Source organism: Sceloporus occidentalis, unplaced genomic scaffold (genome assembly GCF_023333645.1).
Source record: "Sceloporus occidentalis isolate IW3139 unplaced genomic scaffold, rSceOcc1.0.p SCAF_121, whole genome shotgun sequence".
NCBI lineage: Eukaryota > Metazoa > Chordata > Lepidosauria > Squamata > Phrynosomatidae > Sceloporus > Sceloporus occidentalis.
In genome coordinates, this window is record NW_028317101.1 from 384,950 (window position 1) to 397,440 (window position 12,491).

Below are 12,491 nucleotides of genomic sequence, written 5' to 3' on the forward strand. Positions count from 1 at the left end.
TATAGGAACATGCTTTTTAAAAAGAAACTCACAGAACACATGAGATTTGGTTTTATTCGAAAAAGGTGGGTCCCATAACATCTAAGTGACAATTCCATACACATCAGAAAATTGATCGCTTTTAATTAAAAACATGTTTTCTATCACAAAACACAATGGCCCCCATAATCCTTCCATAAAAAGTCTATGTCCCACCTGAGAGTCCCTCCTACTTTACAACTGCCATCAGTTGGGCTTTATCAAACGCAATTAAATTAAAACAAAGTACAATGGCTTCACCACACACTTTTGCTTGAATGAGATATTTAACGAATCATTTAAAGTCCATATTTATGCAACAATGTCAAGGATAAGAACGTATGTTTTCCCTCAAACAGGGCCGTTTCCATGGCTTTGATTCTTCATATTACTTGCAAACATCTGAATTTGTTATATAGCTGTTACAGTTTTGCCATAACCCCCTCTTCCTGCATCGTAATCCCGACGATACTCATCCCTAACCTAGAAAAGAAAAATAAAAAAAAATTACACATAGTATACAATTATACAGATAATTGTCAGGTGTAGCATGGTTTACAAAAATCTCCTCTCTGATCCACAGGATCTGATAACACCAGGCAACAACCACAGTCAATTATCCTACTGATTTTAACCATGCGAGTACAAGCTAGCAAATGCCTTCTTTCCTCACAGACTCATGAGGCATTGGCATAAAACAGCTTTTCATGGGTACAGCTATATTCAGCAAGATGCATAATACAAATATTTGAGGCAACTTACTTGACCGCCCGATTTTCCTCTTCCATACTGTCTGCCTTCCTTAAATCCCGCGTCCCAGTCAGTCCTAACCACTCTGTCATCCAGTCGTGTGCCACTAATAAATCTCATTGCCTGCTCTGTGTCTGCCCTTGTGTAGAATCTAACAGCTAGTTAAAGAACAATTGCTCCATAGTAACAAGATAATACATTAATTTAACACAAGATTTATGTGGCCAGTTTTCGGTTTATCCTTTTAGGTACGTTATGCAACTTTTATTTATTATTTTTTTTTAACACATACCAAAAAAAATGTATCAGTTTTTGCAAAACATTTTACAAAAAGGCTGAATTCACATCATATAATCAAACACTGCCCAAGACTACTAAATGTGGCATTTTGGGATAAACACTGCTGACGTGAGCCACTTATCAAAATTAAAGGGATGGTTAAAACACTTTTTCCAGCCCATCTCTCTCCCCTCAATTCTGCAAGCTAGTGCATGACTAAAGCCAATGTTGATATTACATCCAGGGTAGCCTTCCCGATCTGCATAATGCAATATTAACATTCATACAGCACATGCAGCCTTTTTGTAGTTGGAAAACCTAGTTGACATTTATACAACCTTAATTTTACATGTTGCGCTTGTAAAGGTAAGAAAATAACTTGTTGACTGATAAGTTGGGCCAACTAAATAACTATAGGATCTCTGCTTTGTTAGTACTTCCCATCTAATGAAAGTGATCTGTTTATTGGCTCTTCAGTTTCTCCAAATCAAGTTAATGATTAATAAAAAGGCTACACATAATCTAAAATCTCTAGTCGGGATTCAGCAAAAAAGATACTCCACAAAACAGAATCCGCAAGCCGTCTTCTTAACTTTATCAATCCCCATGATGATTTTCTTCACATCACCGCATTTACCGAACAGTTCATGGATTTGTTCTTCTGTTGTGTAAAACGACAGGTTCCCCACGTATAAGGTACAACTTTCTTTAAGAAGCTTCTCTTGGTCCTTTTTATTTCCCTGTTGAACAAAATGCAAGTTAATATGTAAAGAAAAGGAAAAAAAGAAAAACCAGCAGAGTGGGTGGCACTACAGCTTTAATTAATTTTGTCGTTAGACACGCCTTGAGAACCCTGTTCCTAGTGCTTCAGAATGCCTAAACCCACCCGAGAAGTAGAACATCTCTAAAGCAGTTTGTCTGGTTTCTTTGAGGTACATATTGAATTAAAAAGATACTCTTGCCATTACATGCATTTAAATGCGTACGAAAGCCAATGCATACGAAAGCAAACGCCCCTGCGGAACCCCCACATGCATTTGCCTCTTTCACAGGGAGCTAAGGGGGTCTTCTAGGCTTGCAGGAGATGTAAACAGCTGCACTCACCCCCTGCATGCCACAGCGCATGCACTGCAGTCACAGCCATCAAGATATCCCCTCCACACTTACAGGTTTTAAGCATGCACAATACCGCATTATAACATGCAGGATCCATTAGCAGGGCTGTAGGGGACACAACCGGCTGTCTCACAGAACTAAGTCATTTATACCATCCCTAGTATCTACACAGGAGCCGCCACTTCCACTGCATATGCCAAAAAAGGCTTTATGGACCCTGTTGCGCTCTAGGGTACAGTCATGCAGGAATAGAGAAGGTTCGTCCCAAAAGACGCGCTTCTATTCCAGCATGACTGTGCCCAAGATGCCATCAAAATCCCTAAAGGTGTAACAGTCAGGCGTCTCAATACTTTTGCCCATGTAGCGTGTGATGTATTATATTTATTTACACACACACACGTATATATACACAGTAAGCTAAGCACTTATACGTGTACGTAAACAGTTAAAGCTATAAAAAGTCTCCCGCCAGAAGATTAAATGGATGGTGGGTATCTGCACGCGTTGTTATGAGCGCACACATGCCATTAATAACAAAACCCAGTAGCAGAAGAGGTCACCGGTGACCCACTTTGCGGGTGTCGCCATGGCCAAACAAACGCCTCTATAGCCAGCCAACAATGTAACAGCACAGCATAGAAATGAGCATTTTGACCAGAAGGACCGGCCTTAGCGCTGTTACCCTGAAGTGCTGGTCTCGGTATCCTCCCAGCTCCACGTAAGAATCGCTTAACAGGTCGCTCAGCGACATAGCGCTCTTGTGCCGGTTATACGCTCCCAACAACCGTGAGGAAGTTTCTCGACTGCCGTAAGACGAATCCTCTTGACGAAAAACTAAGCCAATCGCAAAGAACGAAAATAAACACATCCGGGTCACAGCGGAAAGCACCGACGGCCATCTTTGACCAGGGCAACCTATTTATCCTCTTAGGGGAGTCTTATCTGAAAACTCTTGAAAGAACTGACTGCTGGGACAGGCTCATGCGTACATAGGTAGGTGAATAATTTAATATTTATATCGGTTATCGTTAATAATAGTATATTTTAACATGTATTATTCTCCATCTCTATAGAATGCGGTTCAGTGACCGGACCTAGTCATATGAAGACGTTGTGGAAATAAGTCCTTTGCTAAGTTGCGTCCCGCTCGGTGACCCGTCATAATGGTGCTCAGGCGTCTCCTCTTTAACTTGTTGAACAACCCGCAGGTCATCGAAAAGTTGTCCGAGTCTCGGCCTATCCGTCGGGCCGCGCAACTTACTGCCTACGCGGTCATGAAGGCCCAGCTTTCCGGTAAGGACGTGACCCAGCGGCTGCTGCGTTCAGATACCGTGCGGCAGATCCAGCAGGAAGTGGTTACGGGACCCGGGGACCTGCGGGAGGTGGGCCGCAGAGTGCAGCGAGTTAAGGACTCTTTGCTCAAAGAAGTGAGGAGCGGCATGCAAAATGCCAAGCGCCAGATCAAGAGAGGGGGCAGCCGGTAAGCCAGCGGGAGGCGCCGGGCATGTCCCCGCTCACAGCATGAAGACTGAGATGACCAGAAAAACCGATCCGCCGGTAAATGTAATAATTATATTTAATAAACAACAAAGCTGCTAAAATCCCTTTGCAAAGCGCCTGCTATCACATGACTATATATATATATATATAATTATATCATTCGTGGGAAAAAGATCTTTGGTTGAATGAACGTATCTGCCTGTCCTCCTAAGGTATTTTTGTGTTCTCTTTCTTTCTGGTTTTCGATCTCTAATCTCTCATTCAACTCATCAAGGGTTATTCACAAAAAAATAGGCAGTTTCCAGGAGAGTTGCGCAAATCACGCTGATTTCGGGCTGCCTTACCAAGCGCAAACACCAGCCAGCTTCTGCTATAGGGAGATCTGGGCTGGCCCTACACAATGCATAGCTAAATCGGTCAAGTCCAATGTTACCCATGCATAATGCAGGACAAACGCAGACCTTGAATGAGAGGTTTGGTCCTGCTAATGCATAGTGATACCAAGGAAATATACGACTTCTGCAAGAAGTGGCGACTCTAGAAACAATATATGGGGGGGGCACAAAAGATACCACAGTCAAAACTGGGGGGGCATTAATTCCACCATTAAATCATACCACTGAAAAAATCATATATATATATATATATATATATATATATATATATATATATATATATATATATATATATATATATATATATATATATATATATATATATATATAATATTCCCAAAAGTAATGATACTTTTGTTATTGGACTAATACTTCAACATGGAAAGCCTGAAGCCACAAATAAATAACACAATACCTTAACTTTTCCACTAAATGATTTCTGGGCCTTGAAAGTTTTGTCCCCTGAAGTCACTACAAATTCAGGAGGGCGTTTTATCTCTGGATATAGCTCTGCCATACCGCCACCTAGACGAACACACCAGGACAGTCTCTGCCACACCAACATCCAGACACACACAGCAGGACAGGTTCTGTCACACCGACACCCAAACCAGGACAGGCTCTGCCACACCGACACCCAAACACACACCCCAGGACAGGCTCTGCCACACCGACACCCAAACACACACACACCAGGACAATCTCTGCCACAATGACACCCAAACACACACACACCAGGACAATCTCTGCCACAATGACACCCAAACATACACTAGGACAGACTCTGACACCCAAACACACACACCAGGACAGGCTCTGCCACAATGACACCCAAACACACACCAGGACAGGCTCTACCACACCAACACCCAGACACACACACCAGGACAGGCTCTGCCACACTGACACCCAGACACACCAGGACAGGCTCTGACACCCAGACATACACCAGGACAGGCTCTGCCACACCAACACCCATACACACACACCAGGACAGGCTCTGCTACACTGATAACCAAAATACACAAACAGCAGGACACAATCTATGACACAGACATCTACACCAGGATGGAAATTCCACACTGCAATGTTGTTGATACCCCTCTTAGTGTTTTTGCCCCTTGTGTATTGATGCCTCAGCCAGAACCCTTTTTAGTATAGATTAATGTGGTGCCCCCACACCCTTGTATGATCTCCTCCAGCCAGCACTATTTGTATTAATGCCCCCAGCGAGCCCCTCCCTTTATTATTGATTTATGTGATGGCCCCATCACATATATGCGTTAGACATGCGTTTTTAACTATCATAATAAGTACTTATCACTTGAAATTGAAATATGATTTCAAAATAACAGCTGAACTGGCAGTTTCTTTAATATATTATTTATTATATATATTAATATTAGGCCCTGCCGCCGATATATATATATAGATAGATATAGATATAGATAGATATATATATTAGACCCTGCTGCCTATAGCAGGTATAGATCCACACATTAACATACAAGCCCAGCTTTGCATGTATAGCTCAATTGAAATTCACTTGTGAACTCAGCATTGAGGTTATAGATCAAATAAACAGAATCAGACATACAAATCCTGCAGGTATACAATAAGAATGTATGGAAACATAGCATTGCAGGTATAGATCAACTGCAAATCACATGTAAACTCAGCACTGAGGGTATAGATCAAATAAATACATGGAAACAGCACTGCAGGTAATGATCAACTAAATATGACATACAAACCCTGTATTTGCAGGTATACATAAATAATGTATAGAAACATAACATAGCAGATATGGATCTATAGAATAACACAAAAGCACAGCTTTTGGATTCAACATGGTTTTGTGTAAATAGCTTAATTCTACAATATCATATTATTCACAATGGTTGCATAATTGAGTTATTGCATTTTTCCAGCATACCTGGAATGCATAAGGGTAACTGGGGGCAAAGGCAAACTCTGTCCCCAGTTTCCCATAGGCATCTTTGTCACTAAACATGGGATCAAAGATGCCTATGGGAAACTGGGGACAGTGTTTTCCTTTGCCCCCAGTTTCCCATAGGCATCTTTGTCACTAAACATGGGACCATGGGGAGCTATTTAGTGACAACGATGCCTATGGGAAACTGGGGACAGAGTTTGCCTTTGCCCCCAGTTTCCCATAGGCATCTTTGTCACTAAACATGGGACCATGGTAAGCTATTTACTGACAAAGATGCCTATGGGAAACTGGGGACAGAGTTTGCCTTTGCCCCAGTTTCCCATAGGCATCTCTGTCACTAAACATGGGACCATGGGGAGCTATTTACTGACAAAGATGCCTATGGGAAACTGGGGGCAAAGGCAAACTCTGTCCCCAGTTTCCCATAGGCATCTTTGTCACTGAACATGGGACCATGGGGAGCTATTTAGTGACAAAGATGCCTATGGGAAACCGGGGACAAAGTTTCTCACCAGTTTCCCATAGCCATCTTTGTCCCAGCCTCCCACTTCCAACCATGCCCCCAGTTTGTCAACTTACCTGACTGAAGACACGCGGCCTGACAGTGGACTCTGCTGAATTCCCGCTGCCAACTTTCTCCACCCACTTCACTGAACGGGGCTGGCACCGCCCCACAAAGGTAATTGAGCCGTGCTGACGCCGCCCACGAATGTTATGGAGCGGCGCCGGCTGACTCAATTCAATTTCAAATCGACAGGGGCGGCATTTTAAGAATACACCCCAGTCGATCCGAAATAGATTTGAGTCAGCTGGCCAGTGCGGCTCAATAACCTTTGTGGGTGATGACAGCCCCGTTCAGTGAGGTGCACTGTCCCGGATTGAATCCTGGTCATCTGGATCCAAATTACTCGGGGGGGCAACAGGGGGGGCAAGGAATAACCTAGGGGGGACAATTGCCCCCCTGTAGCGGCGCCACTGCCTGCAAGCCTCACCATTACACCAATAAGGACTGTGATGACATTGCGTTCTAAATCCATAGGCGTAATATGTAGTTGGTTTGCCCTTTCCAGCTGTGACAGCTTCTTAAGGCTTTGGAACAGATGATTGTTATGTCCTGATATGTAAAGCCATAACATTCAAAAAGGCTGTACTTTCTTTTTTACGCAACTGTATACATTTGTATATATGATCTTCATTTAAGTTACAATAATGAACACAATCTGGTTACATTAATAACCCACAAATTATTCTATTCTTGTCCATATTAACCCCTTCAGGACCGTTTTTTTTTTGCTGGGGGGGGTTTACCATGCTTGTGCTAAAAGACCGGAGCCGTTTTTGTGTTTTTGCCATGTCTTTCTTCAACTGTAAATTCTCTCTTCTCATTTAGTGCACCCACACAAATCATATATTGGGTTTTTCTATATAGGGCTATATAGGGCTTTCTTTTGAAATAATAATTATATAGTATGAAAAATATCTAAAAACATGGTGGGGGAGGAAATGTTTCGCCTATAAAGACTCTATATAACCAGTGCAAATGGGGGGGGGGGACTCCAAAAGTGTATTTAGGTATTTGTCCTGTTTTTGGAAACATCTCATATGCCTGGTATTTTCATTTATTTTTGCACTTACGGGGTTAAATATGAATGACGCGCATTGCTGTTTCTAAACAAGATTTTTTTTTAAATGTGCTATCCTGGGAGTGGTGCCCCAATAGCGACAGAACAAGAAAAACTGCTAAACAAAAATATTTTTTGAAAGATGATATCCCAATGTATTTAACTAGGGCCATTTTAACACTTTTTGATTTAACCATTTTAGTGCCAGTCTGTCTTTTAACAAACCCATTCTATCCGAACACAGTATTTCAGTATTTATTTTCCTGGGTACATAAAATGACTGAAACAACTTGTGATTTGTATTTAGAAACCCCCCCTGAGTACAGAAATACCCCATATACAACATGCGCATTTCAGTTTTCAAACATGGAATTTTGATGGATCAGTTTGCTGGGTCCAGGTCTCATCTGAGACACGGTAGATGTCCCATATTTCATTTTAACCCCCTAAAGCTATATATTTCCCAAAACTAGACAGCTCAGGCAATCTAGTTAGGGGCATATTGGTCTGTCCCATGCAACTGATCACCATATTATTTTTTTTTTGAGTAGATATGTGAAAGAAAATAGGTCTTGATTTCTGTTCAGTAACCCCCCCCCCCCCCCCGAGTACAGCGATACCCCCCATGCATAGATAAGTCATGTTTATCCGACATTCTCAGATTACTTGTAAGTGACAAGTTTAGGCTGCTGACATTGATCAGGGAGACCTATCAATTATTCTTTTTTTGGGATGACGTACCTGGTACGTCCCGGTCCGCAGGTACCATGGCGTACCAGGTACGCCCCGGTCACGAAGGGGTTAAATATATAATTCAAAAATTTACAGTGTGGGTTGGAAAAAGTATGTAAACCTAGGCTAATGTCCAGTCAATGAAACCAGATTGGAGGTGTGTTTTTTAGAGCAAATGTGACATAAAAACACTCAAACACTTGTTATTCCCAAGAAACATCTGCTGATTTGAACAATGCCTCACAAAAAAAAAAAGAAATCTCGTAATCTCAAAGTTCACATATTCATCAGTCCACGGTTAGACAATAGTTTATAATGGAAAATGTTTAGTATTGCCGCTACTCTCCCTAAAAATAGGATCCAAGCCAAGATGACCCCAAGGGCACAATGCAGAATGCTCAATGAGGTAACATTGGAGTAACCCTGGAGTAACAGCTAAAATAAGGAACTATTGGAACTGGTTAGCCTCTCTGTCAAGTCTACCTTGACACTCCTTGTTTTGTGGACTGATGAAACTAAGCTTGAATTGTTCTGGAAGAACAGGCAGCACTACGCATGGCATAAAAAGGGCACCACATACCAACATGAAAACATCCCAATGCATGAAGTATGGTGAAGGGAGCGTCACGATTTGGGGCTGCTTTGCTCCCTCTGGGCCTGGGCAGCATGCCATCATCGAGGGGACAATAAATTCCCAAGTCTATCAAGCTATCATACATGATAATGTATTAATTATAAGAATGGTACACCAAAAAGTATACAAGGTGTATATTTTTAGAAGCAATTATAGTCTAAATGGTGCAACACTTCAACCTGTGCCCATGCAGAAAGAGAAGAATATTTCCCAAAACAATAAATTTATTTAGCACAATAATGCTTTCCTAAACATACAATAAACTTAAGCATGAATTCTGAAGGGGTCATTTACTTTTTTTCTTGTCACTGTAGAATAATGATTTATCTGCACAGTACAGCCAGAGAAAATATTAAATCCAGAAAATATTACATTTTGAAAACAAGCCATTTTTTTTATATAAGGACATATGTGAAAAATGCATTATAAAATACCATGCACCTTTAGTTTGACAGCAAACCTGCAGAAAAATTGATCAACAAACCAAATGGAGAGACTACTATAACAAAGAAAAGGTCAATATAAACTTTTATGTTTATAATAAAAGAATTTAAGTATTAAAAATAGTTTACTGGATGTGTAAAATCAGGTGATGCCACCTTCAATGTGATACCAATTTTCTACAGTTTAAGTCCTCACTTATACTTTATATTTAACGGTTGTTTTAGTTGGTTTCCTTTTAGAAAATAGGAACTCTTTCTTCCGGATAATTATTAATCAGGTGTGTATACATCTATCTCTGCAACGTGTAACCGTAACAGACTCATTATGTTACATGAGAAAATGTGTGATATCTCAGGTGGATCTTCCATGGATAAATGTGGAGCAAATGCAATGTTATCTTTGAAAAAGAAACCACAGTTTTCCACAACTCCATGTATTGTCCCAGGAAACACAATTATAAAATGACTCCGTAGTTTCGGATTTTTGGCTGACAGGTCTCTTCTAATCTCTCCAATTTTTTGGCACAGGTGATCTTCAGGAAATCCAGCCAGATCAATAATGTTCACATATTTTTGTTCCTTTTTTAAGCACAAAATATATTTAGGAGGCATATATGTGTGTGTGAAGAGAACAGTGTAGTGGGTCAGGGATTCGCTAGTGTTGGGTGTCGAGTGCACCATTTGCTGTATATGAAGTAGACTAGGAATAAGTCCAGCTTGGTGTACACACCCAAAGAAAAGAGCTCCAATTATGTTAAATATTACAATTATGCGTTTTCTGTTTACTGTTTTATTCAATCTGGGGACCAACAAGACCAATGGTAACAGCAATGGGATCAGGAATCTGGGTTCTTGATGTCTGAATAATGAAAGAAGAGCAAGTGGGACAAAATATAAAAGTAACAGTAAACCAGTTTGCTGTGAAATATACTGTTTGTTTTGGTTTTTATCTTCTTGGTTCTTATGGAATGATTTGAGGATACGCTCTTTTAACATCTTTATGCCAGAAAACAAAACTGACACATGAAGAATGCCAAAAAGGATTATGCCATTAACAGCCAAGTGAGTAACCAGAGGATGAGATCCATGTTGAGCAAGATTTTGAGGATTAAGGTTATAACGCAGAAAGTTAAGGGGAGTTAAAACAATGTTCTGGGTTATTTGGTCAAGTAGAGTTTCCGTACTTTGTACGGTAAATAGAAAATGTCCTTTATAATACAATGTGTCAGCTGTAATAAAAATGATTGATGTGAAAATTGAACTGGAAAACAGCTTTACTACATTGGTTACACAGACTCTACAGGAGAACTGGGATGTATTACTCTTCCCCGCCCAGTAAAGTATTGGTATAAAAGCAAAGCCAACAAAAGTGGGTCTGTTGAAAAATCCAGCCATCAAGATGCTGCCAATATAATGATGAGATCCTGCTTTTTTAGACCCAGTATTGGACTGTTTAGGTGAGGTCAGTAGTAATAATACAGCAAACAAAATACCCTCTATAGCATTGCTGATTGTCCTTGTGTAAAAAATCAAAGTGACATAAGACTCAGCTAGTATAATCATTGACATCCATCGGTTTGATCCCCAAATAGGTGCTATACGATACACAGTATAGTCCAATATGAAGGAAAGAAGTGTCATGAACAGTCTGGGAGCAACTAAGAGAATATAGCCAGATTTCAAAGTTGTTTGAAAGACCATCTGATGTAGCAGTCCTACAATCCCAAAGGCAGTACCAGAAGTTAATAGAGGGAAAACTACTGTCCTGCAGGGGTTGCTTGGAAGGAATTCCCATGGGCGATCAATATCCAGATCTAAAATGTCACCTTTTAACAAGAAATAATAAGTAAATTGAAATAATACAGTTTTATTTATAAAGCCATAAGAATATTTTCAGTTGATCATTTCAAAACATTCTATGAACCAAATTACATTCTATGGAAACAAATTGTTGTAATTGGGGCTATACTTGTTTAAACAGAGGAATCAATCACAATTCCAGAGTATAGGAATAAGTAACTACCATGCTGAGGGTTTAATTAACAAAGCTAATAGATGGTACTTCATACCTGCCATGACTTCTGGTGACTGGAAGAATTCATCTGGGTGCAGGTACCCTGACTGTGGAACAAGGCACCAAACGATCCTTAGAATACTCAGTGCTGCCCACAATTTCTTCGCGCCCATGCTGGAATCAAGTACCGTCATGTCTCATCTGTATCTTAAAGTCATCCTTTTAAAGTCTGCAAAACAAATATATGAGTAAGAAACAAAAAGTCATACCATCGATTTGATGATAAAATCACTTTACTCTTAAATTGCTCTCTTTTTGATAAGTATGGCTTTTCTTGGCCTACCATGTTAAGTATCAAGATACCACGAAAGTAAAAATGCCAGCCCCTGCCACCGAGCAACACAGTGCATGCAGGAGCTGTATGTCTGAATACATTAGATTATATTAGAAGATGCATTTGATAATTTATAGAAATAACTGTGCTGTTTGGTGCAGCATCCCCTTAATGCAATAATTTGTGATTAATTTCTGAATGTCTGTCTGCCAGGTTAATATTACCAGCTATGCTCCTTGATGCCAGGCTGAACCTATTATCCATAATCCAATTTTTAAATCTAAGCAAAGATTTGTACCGTATCCCTTTAATAACCAAGCCCAGTTGCAGTTTGTTTATTAAGTTCCACGCTCCTTCCCTGTTGTGCTGGGTGTTGTGTGGAGTGTGTTTTTTTGTCATGGTCTTGGGGGAAGCTTCCCAGGTTTCTAGGGGGTTGTTGCTGTGGGGAGGGCATTTGGTGGTATTCGTGTTGGGAGGTTCCTGGCAGGTGGAGTTGGGGAAGCTCAGGTCTGAGTTAGGGCATCTGGGTATGTCATTCCCTGATATCTTAGTAAGCTCTGGAGGGTTTTTGTTATTATTTACATTAATGTTATTTATTGGTTTTTGGTTTAGGTTTGTGTGGCCTTGTCAAACCCAACTCTGGTTGTTGTGTCTTTATTGAGTTATGTGCGTTCTTGGGAGGCTTAGAATGGGAATC

At 40.6% G+C, this 12,491-nt stretch overlaps 2 protein-coding genes across 2 annotated transcripts; both read right to left on the minus strand.

Moving 5' to 3' along the window:
• Nucleotides 1–429: 429 nt before the first annotated feature.
• Nucleotides 430–3,031, minus strand: LOC149282181 (nuclear cap-binding protein subunit 2-like). The gene is made up of 4 exons (XM_089498512.1): nucleotides 2,846–3,031; nucleotides 1,748–1,787; nucleotides 781–902; nucleotides 430–501 (listed from the first exon to the last, which is right to left on the minus strand). The coding sequence occupies exons 1-4, from the start codon at nucleotides 3,029–3,031 to the stop codon at nucleotides 430–432; spliced, it is 420 nt and encodes a 139-aa protein (XP_089354638.1).
• Nucleotides 3,032–9,716: 6,685 nt separating this feature from the next.
• On the minus strand, nucleotides 9,717–11,654 carry PIGZ (phosphatidylinositol glycan anchor biosynthesis class Z (Gwada blood group)). Its single transcript, XM_089498513.1, has 3 exons — nucleotides 11,516–11,654; nucleotides 10,638–11,272; nucleotides 9,717–10,598 (listed from the first exon to the last, which is right to left on the minus strand). The coding sequence occupies exons 1-3, from the start codon at nucleotides 11,652–11,654 to the stop codon at nucleotides 9,717–9,719; spliced, it is 1,656 nt and encodes a 551-aa protein (XP_089354639.1).
• Between the last annotated feature and the right edge of the window lie 837 nt (nucleotides 11,655–12,491).

Excerpts from the sequence above, each read along its gene's own strand:
- PIGZ (XM_089498513.1), bottom strand. The coding sequence starts at position 11,654 with ATGACGGTACTTGATTCCAGCATGGGCGCGAAGAAATTGTGGGCAGCA. Across the intron at positions 11,273-11,515 it reads GTCACCAGAAGTCATGGCAG|GTGACATTTTAGATCTGGAT; the intron begins GTATGAAGTACC and ends TCTTGTTAAAAG. Across the intron at positions 10,599-10,637 it reads AAGGACATTTTCTATTTACC|AACATTGTTTTAACTCCCCT; the intron begins GTACAAAGTACG and ends CAAATAACCCAG.
- LOC149282181 (XM_089498512.1), bottom strand. The coding sequence starts at position 3,031 with ATGTGTTTATTTTCGTTCTTTGCGATTGGCTTAGTTTTTCGTCAAGAG. Across the intron at positions 1,788-2,845 it reads ACCGAGACCAGCACTTCAGG|GGAAATAAAAAGGACCAAGA; the intron begins GTAACAGCGCTA and ends TTTGTTCAACAG. Across the intron at positions 903-1,747 it reads GAAGCTTCTTAAAGAAAGTT|ACACAGAGCAGGCAATGAGA; the intron begins GTACCTTATACG and ends ACACAAGGGCAG.